The following is a 24,945-nucleotide window of genomic DNA, read 5'->3' on the forward strand; positions in this document are numbered from 1 at the left end:
TGGCAACGCTTAAAAGCTCTATAGTTTAATCCGATTTGCCACGCTCCAATGGGCGTAGATATATCCGCCATAGCTCGTGATCTTAGATGGTCGACGCGGATCTACATTCTGAATTTCAGCTCTCTAGCTCATCAACTAATATTACTTCTGATATATCGAAAAAATTAATTTAAAAAAAATCACACTTAAAACTATTTAAACTTAAACTTAAAAGCATCACCTATTATATTTGGTGATAATTTTAGGTTTAAGTTTAAATAGTTTTAAGTGTGAATTTTTTTAAAGCTTTCCATCTAGGAGCCAGATGTTTTTATTTAATAACAGTAAGATGTCCAAATTTTTTGACTTAAGGCGGGATCGACGTGTGTCAATAATTTTCCCAGCTTTACTAAATGTTCTCTCCCAATCGTTGGAGCTTGCCGGAACGCAAATGTGTAAATGAGCGTACTGTGTGATGTGCTTAAGATGTTGCGCACTAATCTGCAACGTTTTAAATGGCGTTCGCAAAGTAACGGTAATTTTTTGTATTGTGCCAGACTATCGATAGTCGCTAAATTCTATCGAGGTATCGCCGTTTTAGAAAACAATCGATAGTACAATCGATTGTTTTGCATCCCTACCTTGAAGGGTTCAGGGGATCTCGTAGGCAAACAGTCTCAGCTAAAGCTGTCTCATTTGTTTAGTGTTTTATTTGATGTGGTTTTCGCTACTATTCTTCCAAGAGGATATGATTTCTGGCATATCGAAAATACATTTAACGATTTGCAACGCCCCAAGTGGGCGGAACAGGAAAATTTTAGCACTTTCTAAAGTGACGATATACACGAGTATGCGTAAGTCTGTAGCTTCAACAGCGCCGAAATAATATGTGATCCTACGGGCGGATAGCAAGAAACCAATATACTTACTTCTCTTTAGTAAATGAGAATAAAATCTCAAATCATTCAGAGTTCAGGGGATCTCGAACAACAGACGGGTACACCGACCTGAGTTTTCTTTATTATATATACAGTTTGGCAAGAAATTGTTGTTAATTTACCTATTTTCATTAAAATTTTTTTGAAAATTAATATTCTTACTGTTTTCATTTCGCTTCAAAGCAGAACATTTTTCCCTGTATGTAAACACTTTGTTACCAAATTGTATTTTGTTTTCCAAGCATGTGATGTAAAGGGCACTTTGCCCATATTTGATACAAAACGATCTTATGATGCGCTCTATTAATAGACACATACAGCTCTAAACATATGTATGTATATTCACATACCTGTAGATACAATTTAATGTAGATACACACAGAAAATTTATTTGGCTGACTTTTTAAATGTGTGTGCACATTTAAAAGGATGGGAAATATTCAATAATTTACTACAGCCTTGCTACATAGGGGATAGTATGGCAGTCATTATTAAGAGACTATAAATGTATGTATCCAATGATACTAGCATACACACACAGAGAGAAAAACACACAGAGACACCCATGCCACTACCACCACTACGTAGCAACCCCCAGTGGTCGTAAAAAGCTGCTTTAAACTGAACCCCGTCTTGATTACCGCACGCAAAACAACAAGAATATCACTAAAAGCTAATGCAAGCCACAAGATGCTATTGACGAAGTGTGGTCCGTCATCAGCAGACGACTACTGACATCAGCCAACATTCTCCCGTATCAACGCTGTGGGCTTTCAGGGGAGAGATTTGTCTCTGGCCTACAGATTGATGGAAGGGCCTAGCAGACGGCTTTAAGGGTCTGCTCAGGGTTTGATGTTAGGTAATGCTTGGCTAAGCTTTTTATGGCTCCCAGCAACAGCAGCAATCGCCCACAAACGCTTTTCAATGTCGGGGAGCTAACTTTAACCATACGGGACCGATATACACATGTACATGTATGGATTGTGGTTCAGTCAGCTAAAGAGCAACTGTCCACATGATGAACTCTGAGTCTATAGAGAACGGTAATCAAAATCCACCACCGTGCGAAAAGAAAATATCTCGAATAGGGTTGCAGAGAAAATCGATGAACGGCTCAAAAGTTTATCCTTTCGCTTCTTGTTATTGCTGTTAGTGTTGACAACAACTGAAAAAACCGCAGCAGTCAAACTCAGCAGCAACTTGTTCATGGGTGCGTGTATGAAAGTTTATTGGTTGACTATCTGCGTAGAGACTAGTGCTGCTGCCAATCGCCCAGTGGGCCTACCCACACGATTGCCTAGCATTCACAACAAAGGCAAATTAAATTACAACAAAAATCGAAATGATATAAAATACATATGACTCTACATTCAAAATTTGACGACTCTACGTCTAAAAATATAGGAGATGTAATATATACAGTCCGTTCTCGATGATTCGTACCCCGCTAAAGGTCCCTTGAAAAAACTTCGTTAATTCGTAAAAATCCCATACATTTTGGTCCCCTCGCTAATTCGTAATTTTTCTGCCTACTCGGCCATGATCTTGCCTCTTATGAATCGTTTCGAAACCTCTTATAATTCGTAATTTCGTTTCGTAACCTCTTGTAATTCGTAATTCTTGGTTTTTCTGTTGAACTAGCGTTAGGCTGCAAACAGTGCGCGCCTAGTCGAAGATGAAGATGAAGACGAAACGCAAGCTTCAACCGCATTATGTTTGCAGTCTTACACATGTACATAGATCTCGCACATGTACATAGATGTCGCTTCATGTGCGAAATTTCGTTGTTCTCTCTATTGGATTTACATTAGTTTGCTCATTTTATTTGAAGCGTGCAGACGTAAAAATGGCAAGCAACCGTTCTCATAAAACACTATCAATTTCTCAAAAACAAGACATAATAGCAGCTATTGATAATGGAGTAAAAAAAAATTTAAAAATTTTAGTTACATAATATTGAAATGAAAGTGTATTTTATTTATTTTTATTTTTAATAAGTTAAAATTGTTGAAATAAAGTTAAATATAAAAACCCCTTCGATTCGTATTTTGATTTCTTACACCCTGTTCAATGGAAACCTCGGTAAATCGAAAACCTCTATAATTCGTAAAAAATTCGGTTCCCTTGCCATTACGAATTATCGAGACTCGAATGTAATATAATTTAGCTCATAAATTCTAAAGTAAAAAAAAAATGCATTTTACGATTTACCACGCTTCTAGTGGGCGGATCCGGAAAATTTAACCTGTTATAGATCGGAGATATACACGAGTATATGTTCAAAAGCCAAAGTCATGTTCAAGTCTCTAGCTTCAATAGCTAGAAATAGATTGCGATCATACGGACAGACGGACAGTCGGACAGCAAGACGGACATTGCACAAAATCAATATACTCATTTTACTTTCGTGAATGAGTATAAAAAGGACGTTGTTGATTCTACGGTCAGGAGAGTGCTTCATAACAGTCATTATCATGGCAGAATAGCTTGCACCTAGCCTTATTTCGATAAGCGCAACAGGCCAAAGCGATTTGAATTTTGTCAAGTTTTGATTCGATGGTTTTTTTAACGGATGAGTCGAAATATAACATATGTATTTATATTTGATGGCAACGATCAAAAACACAGCTTTTTGAGTGCTAAAACGTGGACCCTCTATAACTGTCCAAAAGTGATGGAAACACCGGATCAACCTCCAGATATGAATGTAACCTATGACATATCCTGGAATAAAATAAATTCTAAGTAGAGACGATCGCATGAAACAACTTATTGAGGAGTGGAATTAATCATGGTGTGTGATTTATTATTTTTTTTTTTTTTTTGACGTCTATATTATTTCATGTAACTTAAATATTCAACTTGTATTAAAAAAAAAAAAAAAAGACATATCTTAGAATAATACCAACATAAAACCAGTCTAAAACATAATAATGTTTAACATAATTTTGGCATATTTCACAAAATACTCCAAATATGGCTGGCCAGATTAATAGGTGTGCTCAACAAAAAAAAAAAAAGCAAGAAAGAAAGCTCTAGTCGAGACTGCTCGACTACGAGATCCCCTGAACCCTCCAAGCAATTTATATTTCAATAATAATTAGCAAACACACACGCACACACACACACACTCATACAAACAAACACACGCATACAAATTTTAACAAAAACCGAAATTGTATAAAATACATCTTTATATACATTTTAAATTTGGAGACTCTAGCTTGAAAGATGTAGGAGATATAATTTTTTAAGTGATCTTCGATAAGGTTTTTTATCGATAAAAAAGTATCGGATAAGTTATCGTTTTTTAGTGATAAACTCGATATGCGCGTCATATATACGGACATTTAAAAAAAAAAGTTGAAGTCTCTAGCTCTTATATCTTCTGAAATCGACGCGTTCATACATACGGACGGACGGACAGACAGACGGACAGGGCCAAATCGACTCAGCTTGTCGCCCTGATCAAGAATATATATACTTTGTGGGGTCTGCCACGCCTCCTTCTGCCTGTTACATACTTTTAACAAAACCATTATACCCTGATTTCCCATTTTCAATGGGTTCAGGGTATAAAAATGAATATTTCAGAAATATTAATCGCAAAGATTTTGCTGATCCTTCAAGGCATATAGGACATTAACTCTTTTCACATTTCTACAGAAATGGTGCTCCATTCCTTCTGATTATTTTCCAATACTTGGGTCTTATTGAAGCAGCTAGTCTTAGAAGTTTCCCTTCTCAGGCGTCAACAAAGGTTCTCCATTGGAATGATATCAAGTGACTGACTTGGACACTCAATAACGCCAATTCTATTTGCATAAAACCAATCCTTAACTACTGGGGTACAATGTTTATGATCGTTATCCTGTTGGAATTACCATTTTAGAGGGATTTTATCGTCGGTATAAGATAGCATAACACTACATATTTCCTTATACAGGAATCTGAGTCAATTCGATGAATCGGACCAACACCTTTCCAGGAAAAGCAGCTCCAAGTCATTATGCCGCCTCCTCCATGCTTAACCGTCTTTTTTGTATATATAGAATCCAATTCTTTGCCTTTAGGTCTTCAAACTTTAATATTTCAGTCATTCCCCAATAATTTGTATACCCTGAACCCATTAAAAATGGGAAATCAGGGTATAATGGTTTTATTAAGATGTATGTAACAGGCAGAAGGAAGCGTGACAGACCCCACAAAGTCGAGCTGAGTCGATTTGGCCCTGTACGTCTGTCTGTGTGTCCGTCTGTCCGTATGTGTGAACGCGTCGATTTCAGAAGATATTAGAGCTAGAGACTTTTTCAAATGTCCGTACATGGCGCGCGCAAATCGAGTTTATCACTAAAAATCAATCTCATCCCGTTATTTTGTTATCGATAAAAACATGATCGAAAAATCAGTTGTAAAATTTTATCTCCTACATCTTCAAAGCTTGGGTCTCCAAATTTTAAATATATATTATACAATTTCAGTTTTTGGTGAAATTTAACCATTTAACATGATTCGAATATAACATTGGAGGGTTCAGGGTATCTCCTAGTCAAGCAGTCTCGACTAGAGTCTTCCCGCATGTCCCATTAAAATGAGTAACAAAGAAATCAACGAGCTGAGCGCAACGAGCAGGAACAAACAATAGCAACAGCGATAACTCTCCTAAGCTTGAACACAACAGCAGAAGCACAGACAACAAACACAATAAAAAATCAAAGAAAGCTGCTAAAAATAGCAAAACACCTCCTCCGGCACCGCCTACACATCCCGTAAATTGCCAACTACCTCCTACCCCACCACACAACAACGGCACCACAGACGGCTAGATGCTACCTATCAGGGACAAAAATTAATCTTTATTGAATCATAAGATCAGCTCACGTGAAATTCAAAAATTTCATCGTTATAGCTTAAAAACTCAAAGAGATACAGCTGGATCCGATATGCTACGCCCCCAATGGGCGTACATATATCCGCCATAGATAGTGGATTTACATTCGAAATTTCAGCTTTCTAGCTCATCAACTTTTATGATTTCTGGTATATCGGATCGGGAATTTTAACACTATAAATCGGAGATATACACGAGTATGTGTTCCAAATTTCAAGTCCCTAGCTTCAATAGCGTCGAAATAAACTGCTTTAATACGGACAGACGGACATTGCACAAAACCAAGATACTCACTTTCGTGAATGAGTATAATAAAAAAGCAACGGTATCAGCAGCAGCAAGAATTGCTTTTAATTTACAGCTATTGATTCAGCGACGGTAGGCGGTAGGCGGTAGGTAGGCGTTTCGCATGAAATTTTCAGGGTGTAATTATATGGTCAAAATGTGTGTACATTCCAAAGCACAAGTCTCTAGTACTTGAAATACGTTTTTTACAAATTGGAAGCGAAGGGGGCGTGGTATCCAAAATCTGTTGATTACAAAATGTTTGTTTCATCATACGTATATACACAGTAAATCTGAAGTCTCCAGGTCTAATAGTATTCCAATGGGGTTAAAAAAACAAAATCAAATTTTCTATTATTTTCGATAAAAAAGTTATCAGATGAGTTATCGAAAAAATAAAGCAAACTCGTACTGCGTATGGTATACACGAGTATGCACACAAAATTTTAGCTCTTTAGCTCTTATATCTTCTGAGATCTCGGCGTTCATACGGACAGACGGACAGGGCTATATCAAGTCAGCTCGTCGTACTGATCAAGAATATATATACTTTATGGGGTCTGCGATGATTCCTTCTGCCTGTTACATACTTTTTCACAAAAACATTATACCCTGATTTCCCATTTTCAATGGGTTCAGGGTCTAAAAATGGATGCCAAAGGGCAAGGCTATGTCTTGGTGCACAGCAGCTGGGCGTTTGGTGAGCTTAGACAAATGGCACGGCGCTAACGTCAACGAGAAATGAATTAATTAAGTAAAGCGGGGGCACAGGTTGCTGTGCTCTCTTTGTCTCATTCTCTCTTTTTGTCTGCTTTTTTAACTCTCTCTCTCTCTCTCTCTATCGTTCGCAATATCTGTGCTAACGTTCCAAGTTGCAGCTAAACGAGTTTGGCATACAATCCATTTTTTCCATTCATCCAAACCTCCGCCATTCGCTCGCTCACTCACTCGCTTGCTGATCGCTCGCCCTCTCTCTCTCTCAATTTAACTCCCTTTCTCTTATGCTCCGCGTGTTGCTACCGGCAGTGTTGCCATTTTGGTTTATTTTAAGCTAGATCATGCTTATTTTGAAATGAAGTAGCTTAGAAATAGGTTGAAATGCTTATAGCTTGAAATCCAGCTATTTATTGGCTTCAAGAAATTTCAGTGAATTTTGGTATCTTATACAATTTTCTGCATATATTTATGTTTATGTTATTTGGTCACACTACAATAATATTAGTCGCTTTAAATATTTGTGAAAAATGCCGAAAGTTATTTATAAATAGAATTTTCGCGAAGCGCGGACTAATTTTGACGAATTTAAGGAGTAGCTTCGCAAAGTCCAAACAGACTCCACAAAAGCATATTGCTTCTTTTGTAAAGCAACAATTGGGGCTAAATTATGCGAATTGCGGCAGGATGCCGCTACCAACAAACATGTCGCGTGCATGCAAGGCAATACGCAAACAAACAAAATTAATTTTGTTCCAAAGTCGATTAAAACAGGGGAGCAAGAGGCTGCGGTGTGTTTATATATTGCCCAGCACTCAGCCATAGCATCGGTGGATCATTTAGCTCAGCTATGCGTCATGCAACTCTGCTTTAAATATTAAGTTAAAGCGGACAAAGTGCACTCATATTGGGTGTCATTCTAGGAGAATTTACGGATGGATATCGGAACATCAAAATATAGTTTCTGGATGAGTCCACCGACGAAATAGCTGGGTAAATATATTTTTTACACCCTGAACCCATTAAAAATGGAAAAACAGGTTTGTGAAAAAGTATGTAACGGGCAGAAGGAATCATCGCAGACCCCATAAAGTATATATATTCTTGATCAGGATGACGAGCTGAGTCGATATAGCCCTGTCCGTCCGTCCGTCTGTATGAGTGCGTCGATCTCAGAAGATACAAAAGCTAGAGAGCTGAAATTTGGCATGCATACTAGAGGTGGCAAACTATCGATGGCACTATCGTCACTATCGATGGTCGGGCACTATCGAGCGACTGAACTATCGATGGTTCAATGTCTCGATAGTGGACGATAATATCGTCAATAATATAATTTTTCTTAATTTTATATCATAGCTTGCAAATGATAGTTGATCGTTTTATCGAATATGCTCTGCTTCATAACATAACATAAAAAGCGGGTCTCTTTAGTTTGTTCAAGCGCTTCCCATTGACTCATTGGTGTCACGATCTCAAATAAGTGTCGCGTAAAGAGTAGTACGATTTTCGCTTACACAAAGACTTTCAGCAAAAGACAGTTTGACTAAAAAACATACATACATATATAACGCAACAATTGCGTGAGATTACCCATACATACGCAAAAGACAATGCTTGACTTGAGCGAAACGAAAACTGAAATAACTGTCTCGCTCAGAGCTAAACCATACGCGCCAAAAACAATCTGAGTCTTTTTTATTGTCTGTTTTACGTCTGTGGAGTCGGAGAGAGCTTTCAGCAAGGCGGGACAAATTGTGTCTAATAGGCGGACACGGCTTAAAAAAGAAAATGTGAACGTTTTGCTGTTTTTGAACAAAAATCTATCACTACAATAAAAAATAGAACTTAATAGTTTTTAGCTTTTAAGTCAATTCAGCTTTTATCTTAAAAAAAAATTTCACAAAATTTCAGTGTTCAAATTTTTAAGGCAAGAATCACTGTTTTTTGTTACGACTATCGACCACTATCGATGGTACTATCGACCTCTATCGATAGTTAGGAAATTACTATCGTCCTCAATCGATGGGGCCCACCATACGCAGTATGAGTTTGCTTTATTTTTGCGATAAATCATCGGATAACATTTTTAACGAGAATTATCGAAAAATTTGAGACTTCAGATTTACTGTGTGTATGCATATGATGAATACTAACATTTTGTAATAACGTATTTCAAAAATACATATGCTTTGGAATGTACATACATTTATACATTATGTTTACGATCTGAAAGTTTCATTAAGATTGTACATCTAAAAATTAAATTATTCAACAAATAAATTCGTATAACATTGCCCACATTGCAATTCATTGCAGCGCAGCCCAAGCAGCAAAATCGCTGCTTACTGCGCAGTTAGCAGAGCACGGGATTATGCGTGAGTCTGGATGCATGTGTATGTATGTGTGCATAAGAGTGGTGCAAAACGAATAGAATATCAGATAGAGGGTTCAGGGCATCTCCTAGTCGAGCAGTCTCGACTAGAGCCTTCTTACTTGTTAATATTTAGGCGTCGTTATAAACTACTTTAATGTGAATAATAAATGTTTACTTGCGACCTTCTTAAGTTTGATATCTATTGAGGCTGGTGAGGCAGTTACGATTGCCGAGGCTGTTAAAATGGAGCTGGGTAATTTAAACCTTAATGTTGGCAATTTAATTGGGATCGGGACAGATAATGCTAGCGTTATGACTGGAACTAGACACAGCGTTCACACAGAATTGAAAAAGAGCGTACCCTGTCTCATATTAATAAAGTGTGTGTTTCATTCAATACAATTTGCTGTAGGCAATTCAACGAAAAATCATTTTCCAAACCACTTGGTACTCCTCCCTTCGAGCAAATGATATTTCAATAATTCGCACACACACACACACACATACACAGGCGACTGCGATTGGGCAGCGCTGCAGTAATGGCAATATTATGAGAATTTTGTTGTTGAATAATTTAATTTCTAGACACACAATCTTAATGAAACTTTCAAAACGTAATCACATTGTTTAAATGTATGTACATTCCCAAGCACAAGTCTCTAGTATTTCAAATACGGCCTTGTTCCAATGATTTGTAAGTAGACTAATCCGTTTGGTTTTTATAACATTGTATTTTGGTATAATAATATGTTTTTGCATTTATTCAGGCACCATTAAAAATTCCTAAAGTTTCTGATACAAGTTTGCTTTCCATTGGAGCTGCAGTATCAAGGGTCGAGAAGCAGTGAGACGCACTTAAGTTGAACTTTGCCCTAGCAGCGACAAACAAAAACTGCCACAAGGCACAAATTTTGCATGCATTGTGTAAAGAAGACAAAAAGAAGATCTATAAAATATATTTTTAAAGCCCATACTAAAAGATATGCAAAATTTAAATAAACTTTTTCAAAGCGAATTGACGAAACTCCCGAACGAAATCAGAACTGTCATAAATTCTCTACTCAATATTAAAATTATGAAGGACGATTCGGAAGAAGTGTCTAGACCAGATTTGTTTATGGGATACGCTTTCGAAGCAGAAGCAAAAAATCCTATATATTGTAAACACATTAGTGACATAAGTCAAAATTGCAAAGATTTATACATATATAGTGACATTAATTGAAAAAATTATTAGTTTCTGTTTTATTGAGACTGTAACAATTATGGTTGATATTGATTTTAACGTCTCAATGTTCATCCTATTTCTTATTTAATTTTGTAGCCTTTAATAGATGCCAGCTTGCTAGTCTGTCTATTAAACGGTAAGATCAGATGTTAAACAAAATATGTATTAGCTGATTCGATTCATAAGCAAGCTACATTTTCCGCTATTCGATTCAATTATTCAATTCCCAAATTTCGTCCGCAATTGCACTTGAAAATATGCCGGATCTGTCCGAAAATTAGCCAAAACGGCAACACTATCAGCGACAACGTGTCGTCGTCGACTTGTGTAACATGATCTTCAAAACACAGAACAAGTAAAAATAATTTTAAACTGTATTTGTATGTTTATACCCTGAACCCATTGAAAATGGGAAACCAAGTCCACTATACAGACTGTCATTGGTAGATTCAAATATGAAGGGCGCAACAAGGACAACAAGAGATCTGGTCGGCCACCTGTACTATTCTACCGTGACAAGCGCACAATAAAGCATCTGGTGGACAAGGATCCTTTTTGTAGCGCAGTGCAGATTGCGTCAGAGCTGGGTCAGTCGGAAACAGTCCGCAGAGCCATTAAAACCCATAACTTTAGGTTCAGTAGGTCCTGGTATTATGGTTTGGTGTTGCATAGCTGCAGCAGAAGTCGGAAATTCGGAATTCATCGACGGAGTGATGGACCAATATGTGTACATTGGATACTTAAAAAAAAAAAAAATTAATTAATTTAATTAATTAATTAATTTCTGGTTTCAACAGGATAATGACCCAAAACATAAAGCAATGAATAATAGGTTGTATCTCGCGTACAACACTTCACACCTTTTAGAGACGCCACCACAGAGCCCGGATATCAATCCAATTGAGCATGTTTGGAATATGCTCGCATTACACCAAGAGTGGTGCGAGATGAATGGTTATCCCACTAGATATTAAATTTTAAGTTTGATTAAAAATATTGGTCCTTATAGTTAGTATAGTATATAGTATAGTCTATATTAGTTTGTAAGAGTACATAGACGCAGACATTGGAGTTCCTTTTGTTTTTAATTAATATTATTATGTTAAGTTTGAAATTTAACTGTTTTTATACCCTGAATCCATTGAAAATGGGAAATCAGGGTATAATGGTTTTGTTGAAATGTATGTAACAGGCAGAAGGAGGCGTGGCAGACCCCACAAAGTATATATATTCTCGATCAGGGCGACGAGCTGAGTCGATTTAGCCATGTCCGTCTGTCTGTCCGTCCGTCCGTCCGTATGTTTGAACGCGTCGATTTCAGAAGATATAAGAGCTAGATACTTAAACTTTTTTTTAAAATGTCCGTATACATCACGCGCATATCGAGTTTATCACAAAAAAACGATAAATCATTCCGATACTTTTTTATATATATATATCTCCTACATCTTTTAAGCAAGAGTCTCCAAATTTAAAATGTATATTAAGATGTATTTTATACAATTTCGGTTTTTGTTAAAATTTACCCCCTCACCTAAATCCACCCCCTAACCCTCATCTGAGTGTGTGTGTGTGACTTTAGTGGCACACTGTATTTAATTTTCAACGACAAATTGATAAAAAGGTAAAATAAAACTAACACGCGGTATAACGACCACGGGCCACAAAGAAATTCAACACACCCGACCAAAGCAAAGTAAGAAAGTCAAAACTGTAATGAAACTCAACATGCAAACAGAAGACGCAACAGACTTGCGACTCCTAATAGGCGATGATGGCGTAAAATCGTTTCTTTGCTTTGCGCTACGACGCTACCGCCATGTTGACCGTGACGCCGACTTTACAGGCAAACATTGCTATTTTTTAAATAGAAACTCAAATAAATTAAAACAAATTAATATAATCTCCAGCTCTATTTCTCTCTCTCACGCTCTCTATCTCTCTTTCACTCTATTTCCCAATGTTACGCTCTCTCTTTGTCTCTCTGTCACTCTCAGTATACAAAGAATCGACACACAGCCAGTGACTACATGTGGGTAAGCAAGCTTATGTCATAGCCGTCGCTGTCAACGACGACGTCAGCGTCAACGTTAATAGCCACGGGAACGGCAATGCTAACGCTATGTATGTATATGTATGTATATAATACAATAACTACATATACAATACAAGCATTACATACATATGCACACACACTAAAAAACGTTGGTAAAGAGGCAAGTGTTTTCGTCAAACCGATATGCGCAATAATCAGAAGAACATGGACACGAAGGTACACATACGCAACAATAGGGTAAATACATACATACATATGTGTGTATGTTTACATGTGATTTTTGGTTAGGAAACTTAGTGATCATGTATACCCATAAATGTAAATACATTGACAATCAGTTTAGCAAGAAATGTAAATACAATCTTTTCAAAATAAATTCAGGTTTGTAAGCTAAACTCTTTTTACGTACAAAAAGTATTGATTGAATATCAATAAATATGTAAATATGTGAATTATTGAAGGAATCAGGACTTAGTGGGACGTCATCTAATAAATTTTGCAATCAATCATTTGCTTCATAACACAGGATTATTTCACGGCTCCAATCGCCCTGGGCTTGATTGGTGCAGAGGAAACTTTTACAGGTAAAGGCTTTTTAATTCTGTTGGTGAACCGCTGGAGTCGGGTGGTAGTGGGTTTTAGACACGTTATCAGTGCTCCCCAAGCTTCTCCACCAATTCAAAATGGGCGTTCGGTTTTATGGCTTCCGCGAGTTAAACAACTTCTGACATTTGAGTGGTCGTAGAATTTTCAAGACACAAAGAAAAGTCCGGCTCGGTGCCCAACGGCAGGGATAGAGGCAGCGGCAGTTGCAGTTGCGACGACGCCGATAAGCGCAGCCAGCGACAACAGAAACGATTTTGATTGCAGTCAAGAACAAAGAGCAGCGCATCAGCCTCAGCAAAGTTTTTATTTTTATTCAAATAAAACAGAAGATAACTTTTAAGGGTGCACAACTAATAGATATTCTTGCATGAATTTTCACATTCAATAAAAAATATATTCAGCTCAGCAACAGGGTACAGCAGGAAATGCGGTGGAATCTCTTATACATAGCCGACGCACATACACAAATCGTAAAGTCTGTGCACACATATGTATATATTTACATACATATGCATGTATGCTGCGCAACAAATGTCGTCAACGTCGTAACGTCGGCAGCATAATTTTCAAGCCAATAGCCAACGAAAATTAACCGACGTAAGCAATACAACAAAGCAAAATAACTTTAAGTGGGATCAAAGTGAGTTGTTGCAGTTTGCATACTTGCAGCGAATCGGCAAGCGACAAAAAACAGATGCAGCTACTGAATAAACAGCTAAAGCAGAAACAAAGAAATGACTAAGAACAAATTTCTTATCAGTCGGGTTGTTTTAAATTTATTTTATTTTCTTTTTTTTTTTAGAATGACGCAAAGTGAGAGGCGCAAACCTGCAAAAGAGAGGCAACAAAGCGAAAAATACTACTAAATTTTATGCATAACCTCAAATTTCGCACTGCCTCAAGTACAGTTTTTTAAGCAGCAACAATAAGAAAATCTAAAAAAAAAAAAGCCAAACAAACAAAAGTTGAATTGTTTGGGTTGCAATTGCATTCACTTCGGCTCGATATTCACCACTATTTTTTGGAAGCCCTTTAACTGTATTCGCCCTGCCTACAGCACGCATTCAGTGTAGTTTAACTGTTAACCTGCAGCAAGACCTGCTCTGCATACATACAACGCGTAAGAGGGAGATATAGACACAGAAAGACGGGGAAATAGACACAGAAGGAGAGGGAGAGAGAGACATAGAGAGAGAGAGAGAGAGAGAGAGAGCAGAGGCCGTAATAAGCAAGCCAAGTGTTCGGGTTTTGTTTTCATTTTTCTCCCTTCTTTCCTTCTTTTCTTTGATGTTCGTTTGGTTTGCTGCGAGCCCTAAATTTTTTTAAATACACCGTTAATGCTGACGACATACTGCTGCTGTAATGCAACTAGTTGTATCCAACACTGCCCACAATTACTTATTTTTTCAATAAATAATTGTTAATAAAATTACATGAAAACATTGTTTTTTCATTTTTGTCGTTTTAACAAAATGGAACAATACATTATCGCATCGAATTCTTCGCAACAAAACCTAAAACCGGCCTCTCATTGATATAAACAATGCTTTGTGAAACAGAATTGTAAACACATACATATGTATGTACATCAGCACGGTGTATATATGTATGCATTTTAGTGCATGCGCTCTTCTCTCTTAGCTCTTAATGGAACACGTGCAGATTCAACTTGAAGTAAAGAGAAGAGAAAAAACGGAAGAGAAGAAACAGTGTCAAGATACTCGGGAAAAACTACTGTTGCTGTTCACTTTGAGGTAGTAAAAATGTTGCATCATTGATTTTAGCAACAGCTTGCACCAACCGCGCGCCATACCACGCCTCTGAGCAGCCAAAATTTGATCAATGAGGGGAGAGAGAGAAACGTCATACATAACACAATATACATGCGTATTTTCGTTAATAACGTAATTATAGCTAATTATAGCTATAGCTATACGTAGACATGAACAGATAGATGTATATATACGTTCACCTATAAATAATCTATGGCGATTCCCTTCTGGGACACCCACAGCAGCAAGATCACAACAAAGACATTTTAACAGTATATGAATGTATGTACATATATGCAATACTCACTTTTCGCGATGCAGCAAACATATGCGATCCTTGGCCACTTTCAGTTTCTTGGCTATAATCTTTTTCAAGCTTTCAATGCTAATGTGTGGCTCGACGCTGACGCTGAAATTGCCACCAGTTGTCGTACTGATATTGAGGTTAATCATCATATTATTACGTTCCGTTCCAGTTCCCGTTACCAACCCAGTTCTGCTGGCAAGTGTGGTCGAGCTGTTGGTACTGCTGAGCAACGCACTTGTTGTGGCAATTGCGGCTGCCATCGCCGCAGGCTGCGAGAACGCTTGCCTGCCAGCATTGTTGCTGTTATTGTCACTGCTCTTTTTGTTATTGTTGTTGTTGATGCTGCTGTTACCAATGTTGTTGTTGCTGATGGTTCCACTACTGCCACACCCTGCCCCATTTGTTGCTACTGGCTCGTTTTTAACAGTGGCGTCCATTGCATCTTTCGCATTTGTCGTGTTCGTTGTGGTTGATTTATCCATTGTTGAACAAATATATCTCTTTCACGCAACAAAAACAAACAAAAAACAACAGACTCAATTGGCCAGGAAGAATATACAAAACAAAATAAAGCGAATTAACAATCAGCAATTGAAAATTCTGCACAAAAAAAATACGTCGACAATCGCGTAACGGAGGCTGCGTCGTCGATGTCGACGACTGTGGCGTTTATTCAATCGATTTGGTATACACACCACACCTTATGTGCACGTACACACACAGCTACGCATACGCACAACCACACAGAGGGATAAAAACGAACGCATGCACACACCGCACGAAGAGCGAGAAACGGCAACGCTGACGACTGAAGGCGGTTGCGCTGCTTCTAAATTTCTCGTCTATTTGCTGCGTGGCGACTGAGACGTTGCTGCGTCTGCTGCCACCAAAATATGGGGGATGGTTGCGAGTATTCGGAAACAAGCGCAACGAGGCGAACGATTCGTGGTAGGTTTTTATTTAATGTTCATTTTTTGTCGATCGATTTCGAAGCCATTTACAGTTTGACCTGCACTGCAATTGCGATTCTTTCTACGGTCCCTTGTTGGCTACGTTAAAATGTTCGGCTTATATTTAATTATGTTTATAGTAAAAATTATTCCAATGTCCAGGTACGTTGCATTTGGATCACTTGCTTTGCTTATTGAACACGCGGCAATTGTTCAGAATTCTATTTTATTTACAACTACGAGATTTTAACGGCTTCCATTGCTTCGCTGTTGAGGGCTTTCGTAAAAGTGTGCGTATTAGTACACACACAGCCACAATTTATCTTTATATCTTTTGGCAATGGCCAAAGAATCAAGCCGCAAGCAGAAGCAACGATGATGACCAATCAAATAAAAAAAAAAACTGAACACACACACAAGGCGTTAACGCAAAATCAGAAAAGTAAATTTCGCGCACCGAGTGTCACACGTCAGCCTCGTCCGGCTTTAGTTTTGCTTCTAGATTATCGATGACATTTTAATTTTAGGGCCTGCCTGCAATGTTATCGAAATGCATCTGTTCACCAGGGATGCCAAGTCAAAATTTGAGAATTACGTGTTTTTCCGTAGCACAATTTTGCTGAAATACGTAGATCTACGTACTTTTTTTTAAGGTTTAAAAACAATAACAAAAAAATAAACCATTACATTTTTAAACTAACTGTATAACACTTCGTTGTTATTAATTTCATTTGCCGCTTTAGAAAGCAAATTACATTGTTCAAATTATACATATTAATTAATGTACGTTTTACAAAACTTTATACATGTTTTGATTAAAATATTTTAGGTGTTTGTCAGAAGGCTCTAAGTTTCGTAAACATATCGGAATTTAGTGCTGCTAACCCAATATAAATCATATCATCCTTTTTATTTGAAAAATTTTTTAGTTTTTATTTTGCAATATTTTATAAAAGTACGTAGTTTTAGTCTCATCACACGTAGGCACTTAGATCTCCTTTAAAATACGGAGATCTACGTAAAAAGACAGAGGGTTGGCATCCCTGCTGTTCACATAATATAGTTATGTTACTTCACATAGAAGGCTACATTTAATGTTAACTGACAGCTTTGATGTGACGTCACATTTAGGACTGTAATCCGTTATCCCAGCTGAATCTTGGCGGGTATTTATCCAAAAATCCGGCAAATGCACCAAACCATCAAAATTAAATACATATACAATGTGTGTAACAAACAGAAAGAGGCGTGGCAGACCAGCGCGAATATTGAGTTTACCTCAAATATTAATAGCTCATCCCGAAATTTCTTATCGATTAAAAATCTTATCGAAAATAAGTTAATTATATTTCCCACACCTTATAGTCTCCTTTATAGACTCGATTATATTTATAGAACTTCGATTTTCGTCATAAGATGCCCCTCCCTCATCATTATATGAATATGTGAAAACATATTTTAAAGCCTGCTTTGGTAATTTCAGATTTTTAAATAATAGTCACGATCTGAAAGTTTGCTTGTATTTTTAGTGTATAGTGTCGAAATTGCTTAATTTACGCAATTAATTGATAAGTGGCATCACACCATTAACTTAACAGACCACTTTTCTAAGCCCACTATCACTCAATCCTGATAACCACTAAGATACGACCACTAACCATAAAACATGGAATCGAATATTTATATGCAACTCTGAGACTAAAGCGCCATCTACTTCAAGCAACAGGGTTGCATTCCTTGTCAACTGCCAGTTTTGTCAAACGGAAGTGACTTTGTTGCGTCAAAACGTTGCCAGGTTCTTTTCGTTTAAAGGTCTCTTGGGCGAAAGTTGTATTTTGCTGTGCATTTCACGTTTCGTGTCAAAAACTAAAGACTTAAAGTAAGAGGTCTTCTAAAGTATGATATTACTTTATACAAATTAGTAAATAAGATAAATAAATGAAAAGCGCAAGTGATGCCATATATATAAGAAGATTAATATTGTGACATGTTTATACTTTCTTAGCATGCGTTACGTGGCTGCATACCTGTTGGCTGTTCTCGGTGGACAAGATAGCCCTGCCAATGCTGATCTGGAGAAAATTCTCAGCTCTGTCGGTATTGAGGCAGACGCCGAGCGTCTGACCCGTGTCATTAAGGAGCTGAAGGGCAAGAGCATAGACGATTTGATCAAGGACGGTCGTGAAAAGCTGTCATCCATGCCCGTAGGCGGTGGTGGTAGTTCTGCTGCTGCACCCGCAGCTGGTGCTCCAGCGGCTGCTGCTGGTGGCGATAAGAAGGAAGCCAAGAAAGAAGAGAAGAAGGAGGAGTCTGAGTCTGAAGATGACGATATGGGCTTCGCTCTCTTCGAATAAGCTCAATACTTTCAACATACGTATATACTGCGTAAAACATGTAAAACAGCGGAATTTAAGGTAAGACGTACATATGTATATACAAATATATATAAAAAAAAAACCTGGAGGGATGGGCAAATATCTGATGAACCGAACCTTAACCATCTTTCGACTGATCACAAACGTTGATGCCATCAAAGTTTCACTGATTTATTTGACATCCCGCTCCCATTAAAGTTCTCTTCGCTATCTTCAAAAAACTGTTGGAACTGTTTAAAAAATTGTTAATGCCTTTTTATCTTTACAGATCAACTGGGCACCACAATCATCGTCTGGTATACACAGTGACACACATTGCTTAAAATGACGTTTAAAACTTGTTAATACCACCCGACAAATATATATAAAAAAAAAAAAACAAAACAAAGGAAACCTTAAAACGTTTATTTCTATGAAATAAAAATTTGCAGTGTCTACGCTTTATATACGTACAATATGTGTATTTGTTTTTTTTTTTTTTTCGTTTTAATCTATGTGAAAGGAATATGTACACTTATTCCTTTACTTTATTTTTCAATTAAATCTCTAATTTCTCGTGAGCTAGAACTTTGAGCCTCAGTTGCTGATACAACAGACCCAGCTCGCGGAGAATCATTGAAAGCGCAACGTACCCAATTTCGATGCAGCTGAAATTGTTTTTTTCATTTGTTTGCAGTGTATCTTGTATATGTGTAGAGAAAAAGAGTATTACAAGGAAGGAAGGTAATTAAGTATATGGGATTTATTCAGTCCAATTAGATGTCAGTATTAAGATGGTCACCAATCAACATATTAGTACTCAGTTGCACTCTTATTTTAAAAACCGCAGCTGTACGTACATATACATATGTATATTATACACAGATAGGTTATTTAAAAAACTTAATAGAGACTTCGTCTATCCTTGTTCAAATTAATAAGAAAGACTTTTAGTCTCGGATCTTCTAGTCAAAAAAGTGTACAATTGTTTCCTTAAGGCAGAGTTTCATGTTGTAATTATGCGCATCCTTGGTCTTTCAGCCAAAATATGTGTACGCGCGCGGTAATCATGATAACAGATGGCAACGCTTCAATTCTGGATAACTACCGTTGGATCTCTACTGAACCGCTTATCCGCGTAAACTCTACAAATGTGCGGGAATGGAAGTCTAGATTGCCAGAATAGCTACAGTCTCTGAGCTCTGTTCATTCCTTCAAGTCGAATTTTTGCAATATCTTGTTTTTTTTTTTTCACTGCCATTTTGTTTTTTGTTAAAAAAAAAAAATGACTGCGATCCGCAATATGTCTGAGTTCCACAAACGCTTCGAGGCGGCCGAACATAAAGTCATTGTTCTGGATTTTTATGCCACATGGTGCGCTCCTTGTAAGGACATTGACAAGGTGGTGAAAGCACTTGCGCGCCAGTACGTTAACAAGGTGGATGTAATTAAGATCAATGTGGACCGATTCGAGGATTTGGTGGAAACCTACAAAGTGCGCAGCATGCCAACATTTGTGTTCATCAAGAACAATCGAAAAATTGGTCGAGTCATTGGAGCAGATGAGCACAAACTGAAGCAAACGTTGTCTAAAGTCTGCAAATAATCAGTAATTTAGTGACGCAGGCGTCGCCATCGATTGACTGATTGATGATATGTATAACTGTGTAGCTTGTAACATGCAACGCCAGCCATTTTGAGACATAGCCTTTAATTTCCAATCTGATTTTATTTTTAACGTATGAAGGACATGTAATAAATAACTATCGATATAATTAAATATAGTATATTTCATATAAGAAAAATAATAGCTTATCGCCGCATTCCCGCAAAATGATCGTTTTTTTTTTTTTTTTTTTTTTTTAGAAATTGACACTAATGAAAGAACGGTTGGAAAACGTCGTACATAGTACATGCATAAAGGAAGAACTCAATTCGCTCTAACAATTCTGATTTAAAATATGTATATATGTACGTACCACAAGTTAAGTTAGTTAAGTCGTGGACTTCTGTGTCATTCAAAATTCTTCAATGAAGTTGTCAGATTGTAATATTCAATGCAATTTATGATAATTGAATATATTATCAGCTGAATGAATCATTTAAAGGAATTCAGACAAATTTTGAACTGCTAGAAAGATACATGTGACAAGTCTCTAGCTCATAGGTTCTGAGATATTTATTTACATATATAGACAAGCAGGCGGTTATAGGTTAGGTTATATTGACTGAGGTGGTCATATGCACATACTAAGAAAAACAACGAAAATTAAGGTCTAGTAGTTCAGTAACAGTAGTTCTTGGGGCCATCGAGAATGTAATCGTCCTAAGTATATATTTGGCGCTGATCTGGCGTCATCCCCTGTACATTATCTTCGTCCGTTGTTGTTTCGGCTACGTAATCCTCTAAATCCCGTTTATGCTTCTTGCGCTCAGGCGTTTGCTTACGTTCTCGTCGCTTAGCTAGAAATTCTGCAAACTGGTTACTCTTGGATGTGACCACGTTCGCCTCAACCTCGGGTAGTTTATGTTGCATGCGTGCCAGCTCCGGAATCGGCTTATGTCGATCTAATTGTTGGTGCTGCGCCCAAGCGGTCTTTGATTTGCGCATTTTGAGCAGAATCTTGTTCATGATGAGGCGATGATCCAGGCCGAGCACATCGTGTCGCATCTTGGGAAGCTCCGCTGTCGGCGAGAGCGTTGCAGCTTTACCATAAAACTCCTGACGCATTGTCTGGGCGGCATCGAAGTTGTGTTGTAGCTGTTGCTCCACGTGCTTGCCCTGGTCATTAGATTCATACTCAGCCGGCTTGTTTAAATTGAGTGTGCGCAGAATTCCTTCCACATTATTGATGTTGCTGCCACTTTTGTCCGGCACGAATTTGAGACGCGGCACCTCACCCATGAGCCGCAGCTGAGAGAGCTCGTGGCGAAGCTGCCCGCTGCAGCGTTGTAGCTCCGCTTCCAGCGAAATATCGCTGCCCAGCCAATAGACATTAATGCAGCTGAAATCACAGGAGATTTTTACACGCGACACCTGTAGTCCACGTCCCAGTATTGACTCCGCGGCCTGCCCCGTAGCCAGTAGGTCGGTGATGTGGGTCATGAACAGTTTGTTTAGTACAGCCATTCGTCTCGTGTTGTTCCTAGAGCCGGGGAGCTTGCTCTTGCCAAACTGTGATGCCTGAAACATCACACTCGCCGATGGGAAAGAGCCGCTGCTGATTTTGCCGTTAGAGCTGTTGACGTTGGTATCATGGCAGGGATACCACTGCTTCTTTGTGCCTGTCACACGGCTACCAAAGAGTTTACTCATAATGTTGCTCTGCCTCGTTGCATTTGTTCTGGCGGCGTTATTCCCCTTGGCGCGTTTGCACACTGAAATTAGAGGCAACTGTGGCAGCAACCAAGTGCGCAACATTTCTTATTTTTTTATGATATCTTTGCCTTTATGAAGTTTTTATGGGAGAATACGTCCATTGCCCGTTATGAAAGAAAAAATTGCAGTTTCTTACGCTTTACTTACACATAATTATCGATAGTTGATCGAGCAACAGGAAAGAGAGAGGAAGCAACAGTCATTTTTGTATGTGGAAAACTATGGACTGCTCCAATGTTTTTCGTATACCTACTAGCCATACATTGCAAAGTCGGCGGAAAATTTGAATTTCACTACGTGTCCGGTCGAGTGTTGCCGTTTTGGCTAATTTTCGCCAGATCTAGCTTATTTTCAACTGCGATTGCAAACAAACTTTGGCAATTTCGGATTGCGGAAAATCTGGCATATTTAAGAATCAAAACAGCCTTTTATATTTTTTAATATCTGATTTTAGTTCTCAATGACCGATTAATCAACAAACTCACATTTTTGCAACTACTAAAGTCTCACATCACTAGTTCCGCAGTAATTCCATCTCTATCTAACATATGATGGTGCTATAGATTAGCTGATTTTAAAAATGCCTAAATATTATAAACAAAAAGTTAAAAACGCCTATCTAGAGAGCTCGGAATTCAAGGAGTGGTTGAGAAAGGACGTGACAGATTTGACGTGACAGATTTGACGATACAATATTTGTATGTATGTATATCGGTAATAAAGATAAAACCATTCTTATATGTTAGCATATGTTGTTTCTGGGATGGAGCTTATTTTTTGTCTTAAATCAGCTGCTTTTGCTCGGTGAAAAACGGCAACACTGGTACGGTCTATGTGTTCTCTGGTTAGTGGTGTTAGTGATTTCAGCCACTCACAACGAAAATTGCTAATATATCGACATCGAGAAATTTCAATAGATTTATCGCGAACTACAAATTTAAATGATACTATCGATGATTCCATTGATGGTATCACATCTCTATTGCTAAGGTATTCATGCGACGCATCAGCATGTCCAGTGGCCCTCCATTTGGGTCTTTCGTAATACGGATAGTTCTTATAGAAATACAAGCGCGTTCGCGGATGAAGATGCCTGCGGTTTTATTTAGTCTATAGCTATTTCCTTTTGTTGACACATATATATATATATATATATATATATATATATATATATATATATATATATATGCGAAGTGAATTTTTTGAAGATATAAACCGCGATTTGATTACGCATTTGCATTCAACACTCGCTTCCGGTACTCGTAGACCCATATACATATGTATATTTGTGCGCTTTCGCCGTTTTTTGCATATATCAACACTAGCCGCTAAACTAACGCAGCAACAACATTACTAGGAACATTTAAAAGGGGAATTGATATGTCATATACGGAGTTGGAGTCGGGTTACCAGGACCTACGTCAGTCCTCGCAAAGCAACGTCGTAGCCGCTCAGCAGCTTCACCAACAGCAAAATCCGCATACGCAACAGCCGCTGTCGTCGCATTCGCACCGCGTTGGCTTCTATCTGGGCCACGATGGCAATGTATGTAGCAATCGAAAGTTCTAGCCTTATTTACTAAGTACAAAAATTTACATTTATCAGGCCTCGTATAACTCCACTCTATTAAATCTAAATACTGCGCAAAATCAATAAGTTGCCGCCTGCTGCATTTGTTTTTTTTCGTTGACCCTAACTTTGACAACTTCTTGGGGCAAATGACAGGAGCAGCAGCAGCCGTTTCCATTTCTCATTGTCAATTTGTGTTTACTTTAAATAAAAACCATGCACATTTTGTCTATAGCATACTTTTAACAAAGACAAAGCATTTACCATTGTAATGGTAAATTAAAAATACCTACACACGCTTTATATGTATATATGAGCATATGTACATCCATGTGTAAGTCAATACAGAATGGGAAACAGTTTCGAGAAGATTTCGCAAATCAATGACGCCGACTCATGGCAGCAGGAGCGTCTTCAGCATCAACTGCAGGTGCCAGAGCCGCACCAAGTGTAGCTACACCTAACTGGGAGGGATGCAACGCTAATGCGCCTCGCGTTCTAACACGCGTTAGTTCGACGACAAATTTAGGTGGTGATAGTCTGTAAAATGATTTAGTCAGCTGTGCGCTCAAATAAATTCTTGCTTTTCTGAATATCATTCTTTCTGTTCCTACTTAATATTGAAAACACCAGTAAATGACGCGCAGAAGCCACGTTTTTATACCCTGAGCCCATTGAAAATGGGAAATGGGTATAATGGCTTTGTTAAAAGTATGTAACAGGCAGAAGGAGGCGTGGCAGACCCCAAAAAGTATATATATTTTTGATCAGGGCTGAGTCGATGTAGCCCTGTCCGTCTGTTCGTCCGTCCATATGTATTAACGCGTCGATTTCAGAAGATATAAGAGCTAGAGACTTGAAATTTTTTCCCAGGTCCGTGTATATCACGCGCATATCGAGCTTATCACTAAAAATCGATAACTTCTCCCAATTTTTTATTATCTATTAACATCCTTATCGAAAGCTCGTTATTTAATTATATCTCCTACATCTTTCACCAAATTTAAAATATATATTACGATGCATTTTATACAATTTTGATTTTTGCTAAAATTTACCCCTCACCCCTATATCCCTATATCCAACCCCTCGTCCCCTAAAAGACGTATTTCAAGTACTAGGGACTTGTGGTACGGAATATACATACATATGATTATTATGAAAATTTCATTAAGATAGTACGTCTAGAAATTAAATTATTCATTAAATAAATTTTCCTAATATTGCCAACACTGCAGCGCAGCCCATGCGCAGTCGCTTATGTATATGCGTGTGTGTGTGTGTGTGTTCGGGGATCTCGATTAGAGCTTTCTTACTTGTTGCTTTTGCATTTGTTTGCTTATTTCAGAGCAAAATTAATTAATTTTTGGCACTTCATCTGAATAAATATGTACATACATACATATGTATGTGTTTATTTTAATTATACAATTTTATTTGCTTTAAATTCATTAACACGCTGTTCAGTTCGTTTTTATACCCTGAACCCATTGAAAATGGGAAAATCAGTTATAAAATTATATCTCTTACATCTAGAGTC

The 24,945-nt window shown here is 37.8% G+C and overlaps 5 protein-coding genes, 1 long non-coding RNA gene and 1 other non-coding gene across 10 annotated transcripts in view; 5 read left to right on the forward strand and 2 right to left on the reverse strand.

The window, feature by feature from the left end:
• Positions 1–16,583, reverse strand: part of stx (ubiquitin-like domain-containing protein stuxnet) — a 40,021-nt gene extending 23,438 nt beyond the window's left edge. The window contains exon 1 of the mRNA XM_089264616.1: positions 15,154–16,583. Coding sequence (XP_089120742.1) covers positions 15,154–15,635 — 482 coding nt within the window. The 5' untranslated portion in view covers positions 15,636–16,583. The remainder of the gene's footprint in view (positions 1–15,153) is intronic.
• Positions 1–24,945, forward strand: part of LOC149090834 (uncharacterized) — a 177,718-nt gene that overhangs the window by 40,574 nt on the left and 112,199 nt on the right. The window lies entirely within an intron of this gene.
• Positions 17,808–18,924, forward strand: RpLP2 (ribosomal protein LP2). 2 transcript variants are annotated; one of them, XR_016197326.1, is made up of 3 exons: positions 17,808–17,982; positions 18,109–18,517; positions 18,747–18,924. XR_016197326.1 is itself a non-coding variant. In XM_018107303.2 (2 exons), the coding sequence occupies exon 2, from the start codon at positions 18,110–18,112 to the stop codon at positions 18,455–18,457; it is 348 nt and encodes a 115-aa protein (XP_017962792.1). In that variant the 5' UTR covers positions 17,833–17,982; position 18,109; the 3' UTR covers positions 18,458–18,521. The 2 variants fall into 2 exon arrangements, 1 of the variants encoding a protein (XP_017962792.1); XM_018107303.2 differs by lacking the exon at positions 18,747–18,924 and having other exon boundaries at positions 17,833–17,982; positions 18,109–18,521.
• Positions 18,577–18,654, forward strand: LOC115565065 (small nucleolar RNA Me28S-Am982). Its single transcript, XR_003980739.1, has one exon. It is a non-coding gene; the product is annotated as a small nucleolar RNA Me28S-Am982 (small nucleolar RNA).
• On the reverse strand, positions 19,695–21,952 carry LOC108655538 (uncharacterized). Its single transcript, XM_018107301.3, is given in 1 exon segment — positions 19,695–21,952. A coding segment is annotated over 1 exon segment (1,137 nt). The 5' UTR covers positions 21,879–21,952; the 3' UTR covers positions 19,695–20,741.
• LOC108655539 (thioredoxin-1) lies at positions 19,743–20,157 on the forward strand. The gene has a single exon (XM_018107302.3). The coding sequence runs from the start codon at positions 19,743–19,745 to the stop codon at positions 20,061–20,063; it is 321 nt and encodes a 106-aa protein (XP_017962791.1). The 3' UTR covers positions 20,064–20,157.
• The window catches only part of l(1)G0196 (inositol hexakisphosphate and diphosphoinositol-pentakisphosphate kinase), a 45,066-nt gene continuing 43,200 nt past the window's right edge, over positions 23,080–24,945 (forward strand). For all 3 annotated transcript variants that reach the window (XM_089264583.1, XM_089264580.1, XM_089264581.1), the window contains exon 1: positions 23,080–23,381. In XM_089264583.1, coding sequence (XP_089120709.1) covers positions 23,217–23,381 — 165 coding nt within the window. In that variant the 5' untranslated portion in view covers positions 23,080–23,216. The remainder of the gene's footprint in view (positions 23,382–24,945) is intronic.

This window comes from Drosophila navojoa, chromosome X (genome assembly GCF_054131105.1).
Source record: "Drosophila navojoa isolate 15081-1374.11 chromosome X, UAZ_NAV_1.0, whole genome shotgun sequence".
Taxonomy (NCBI): domain Eukaryota; kingdom Metazoa; phylum Arthropoda; class Insecta; order Diptera; family Drosophilidae; genus Drosophila; species Drosophila navojoa.

What these genes read in the sequence shown, in the direction of transcription:
- RpLP2 (XM_018107303.2), top strand. Translation starts at nt 18,110, where the DNA reads ATGCGTTACGTGGCTGCATACCTGTTGGCTGTTCTCGGTGGACAAGAT.
- LOC108655539 (XM_018107302.3), top strand. Translation starts at nt 19,743, where the DNA reads ATGACTGCGATCCGCAATATGTCTGAGTTCCACAAACGCTTCGAGGCG.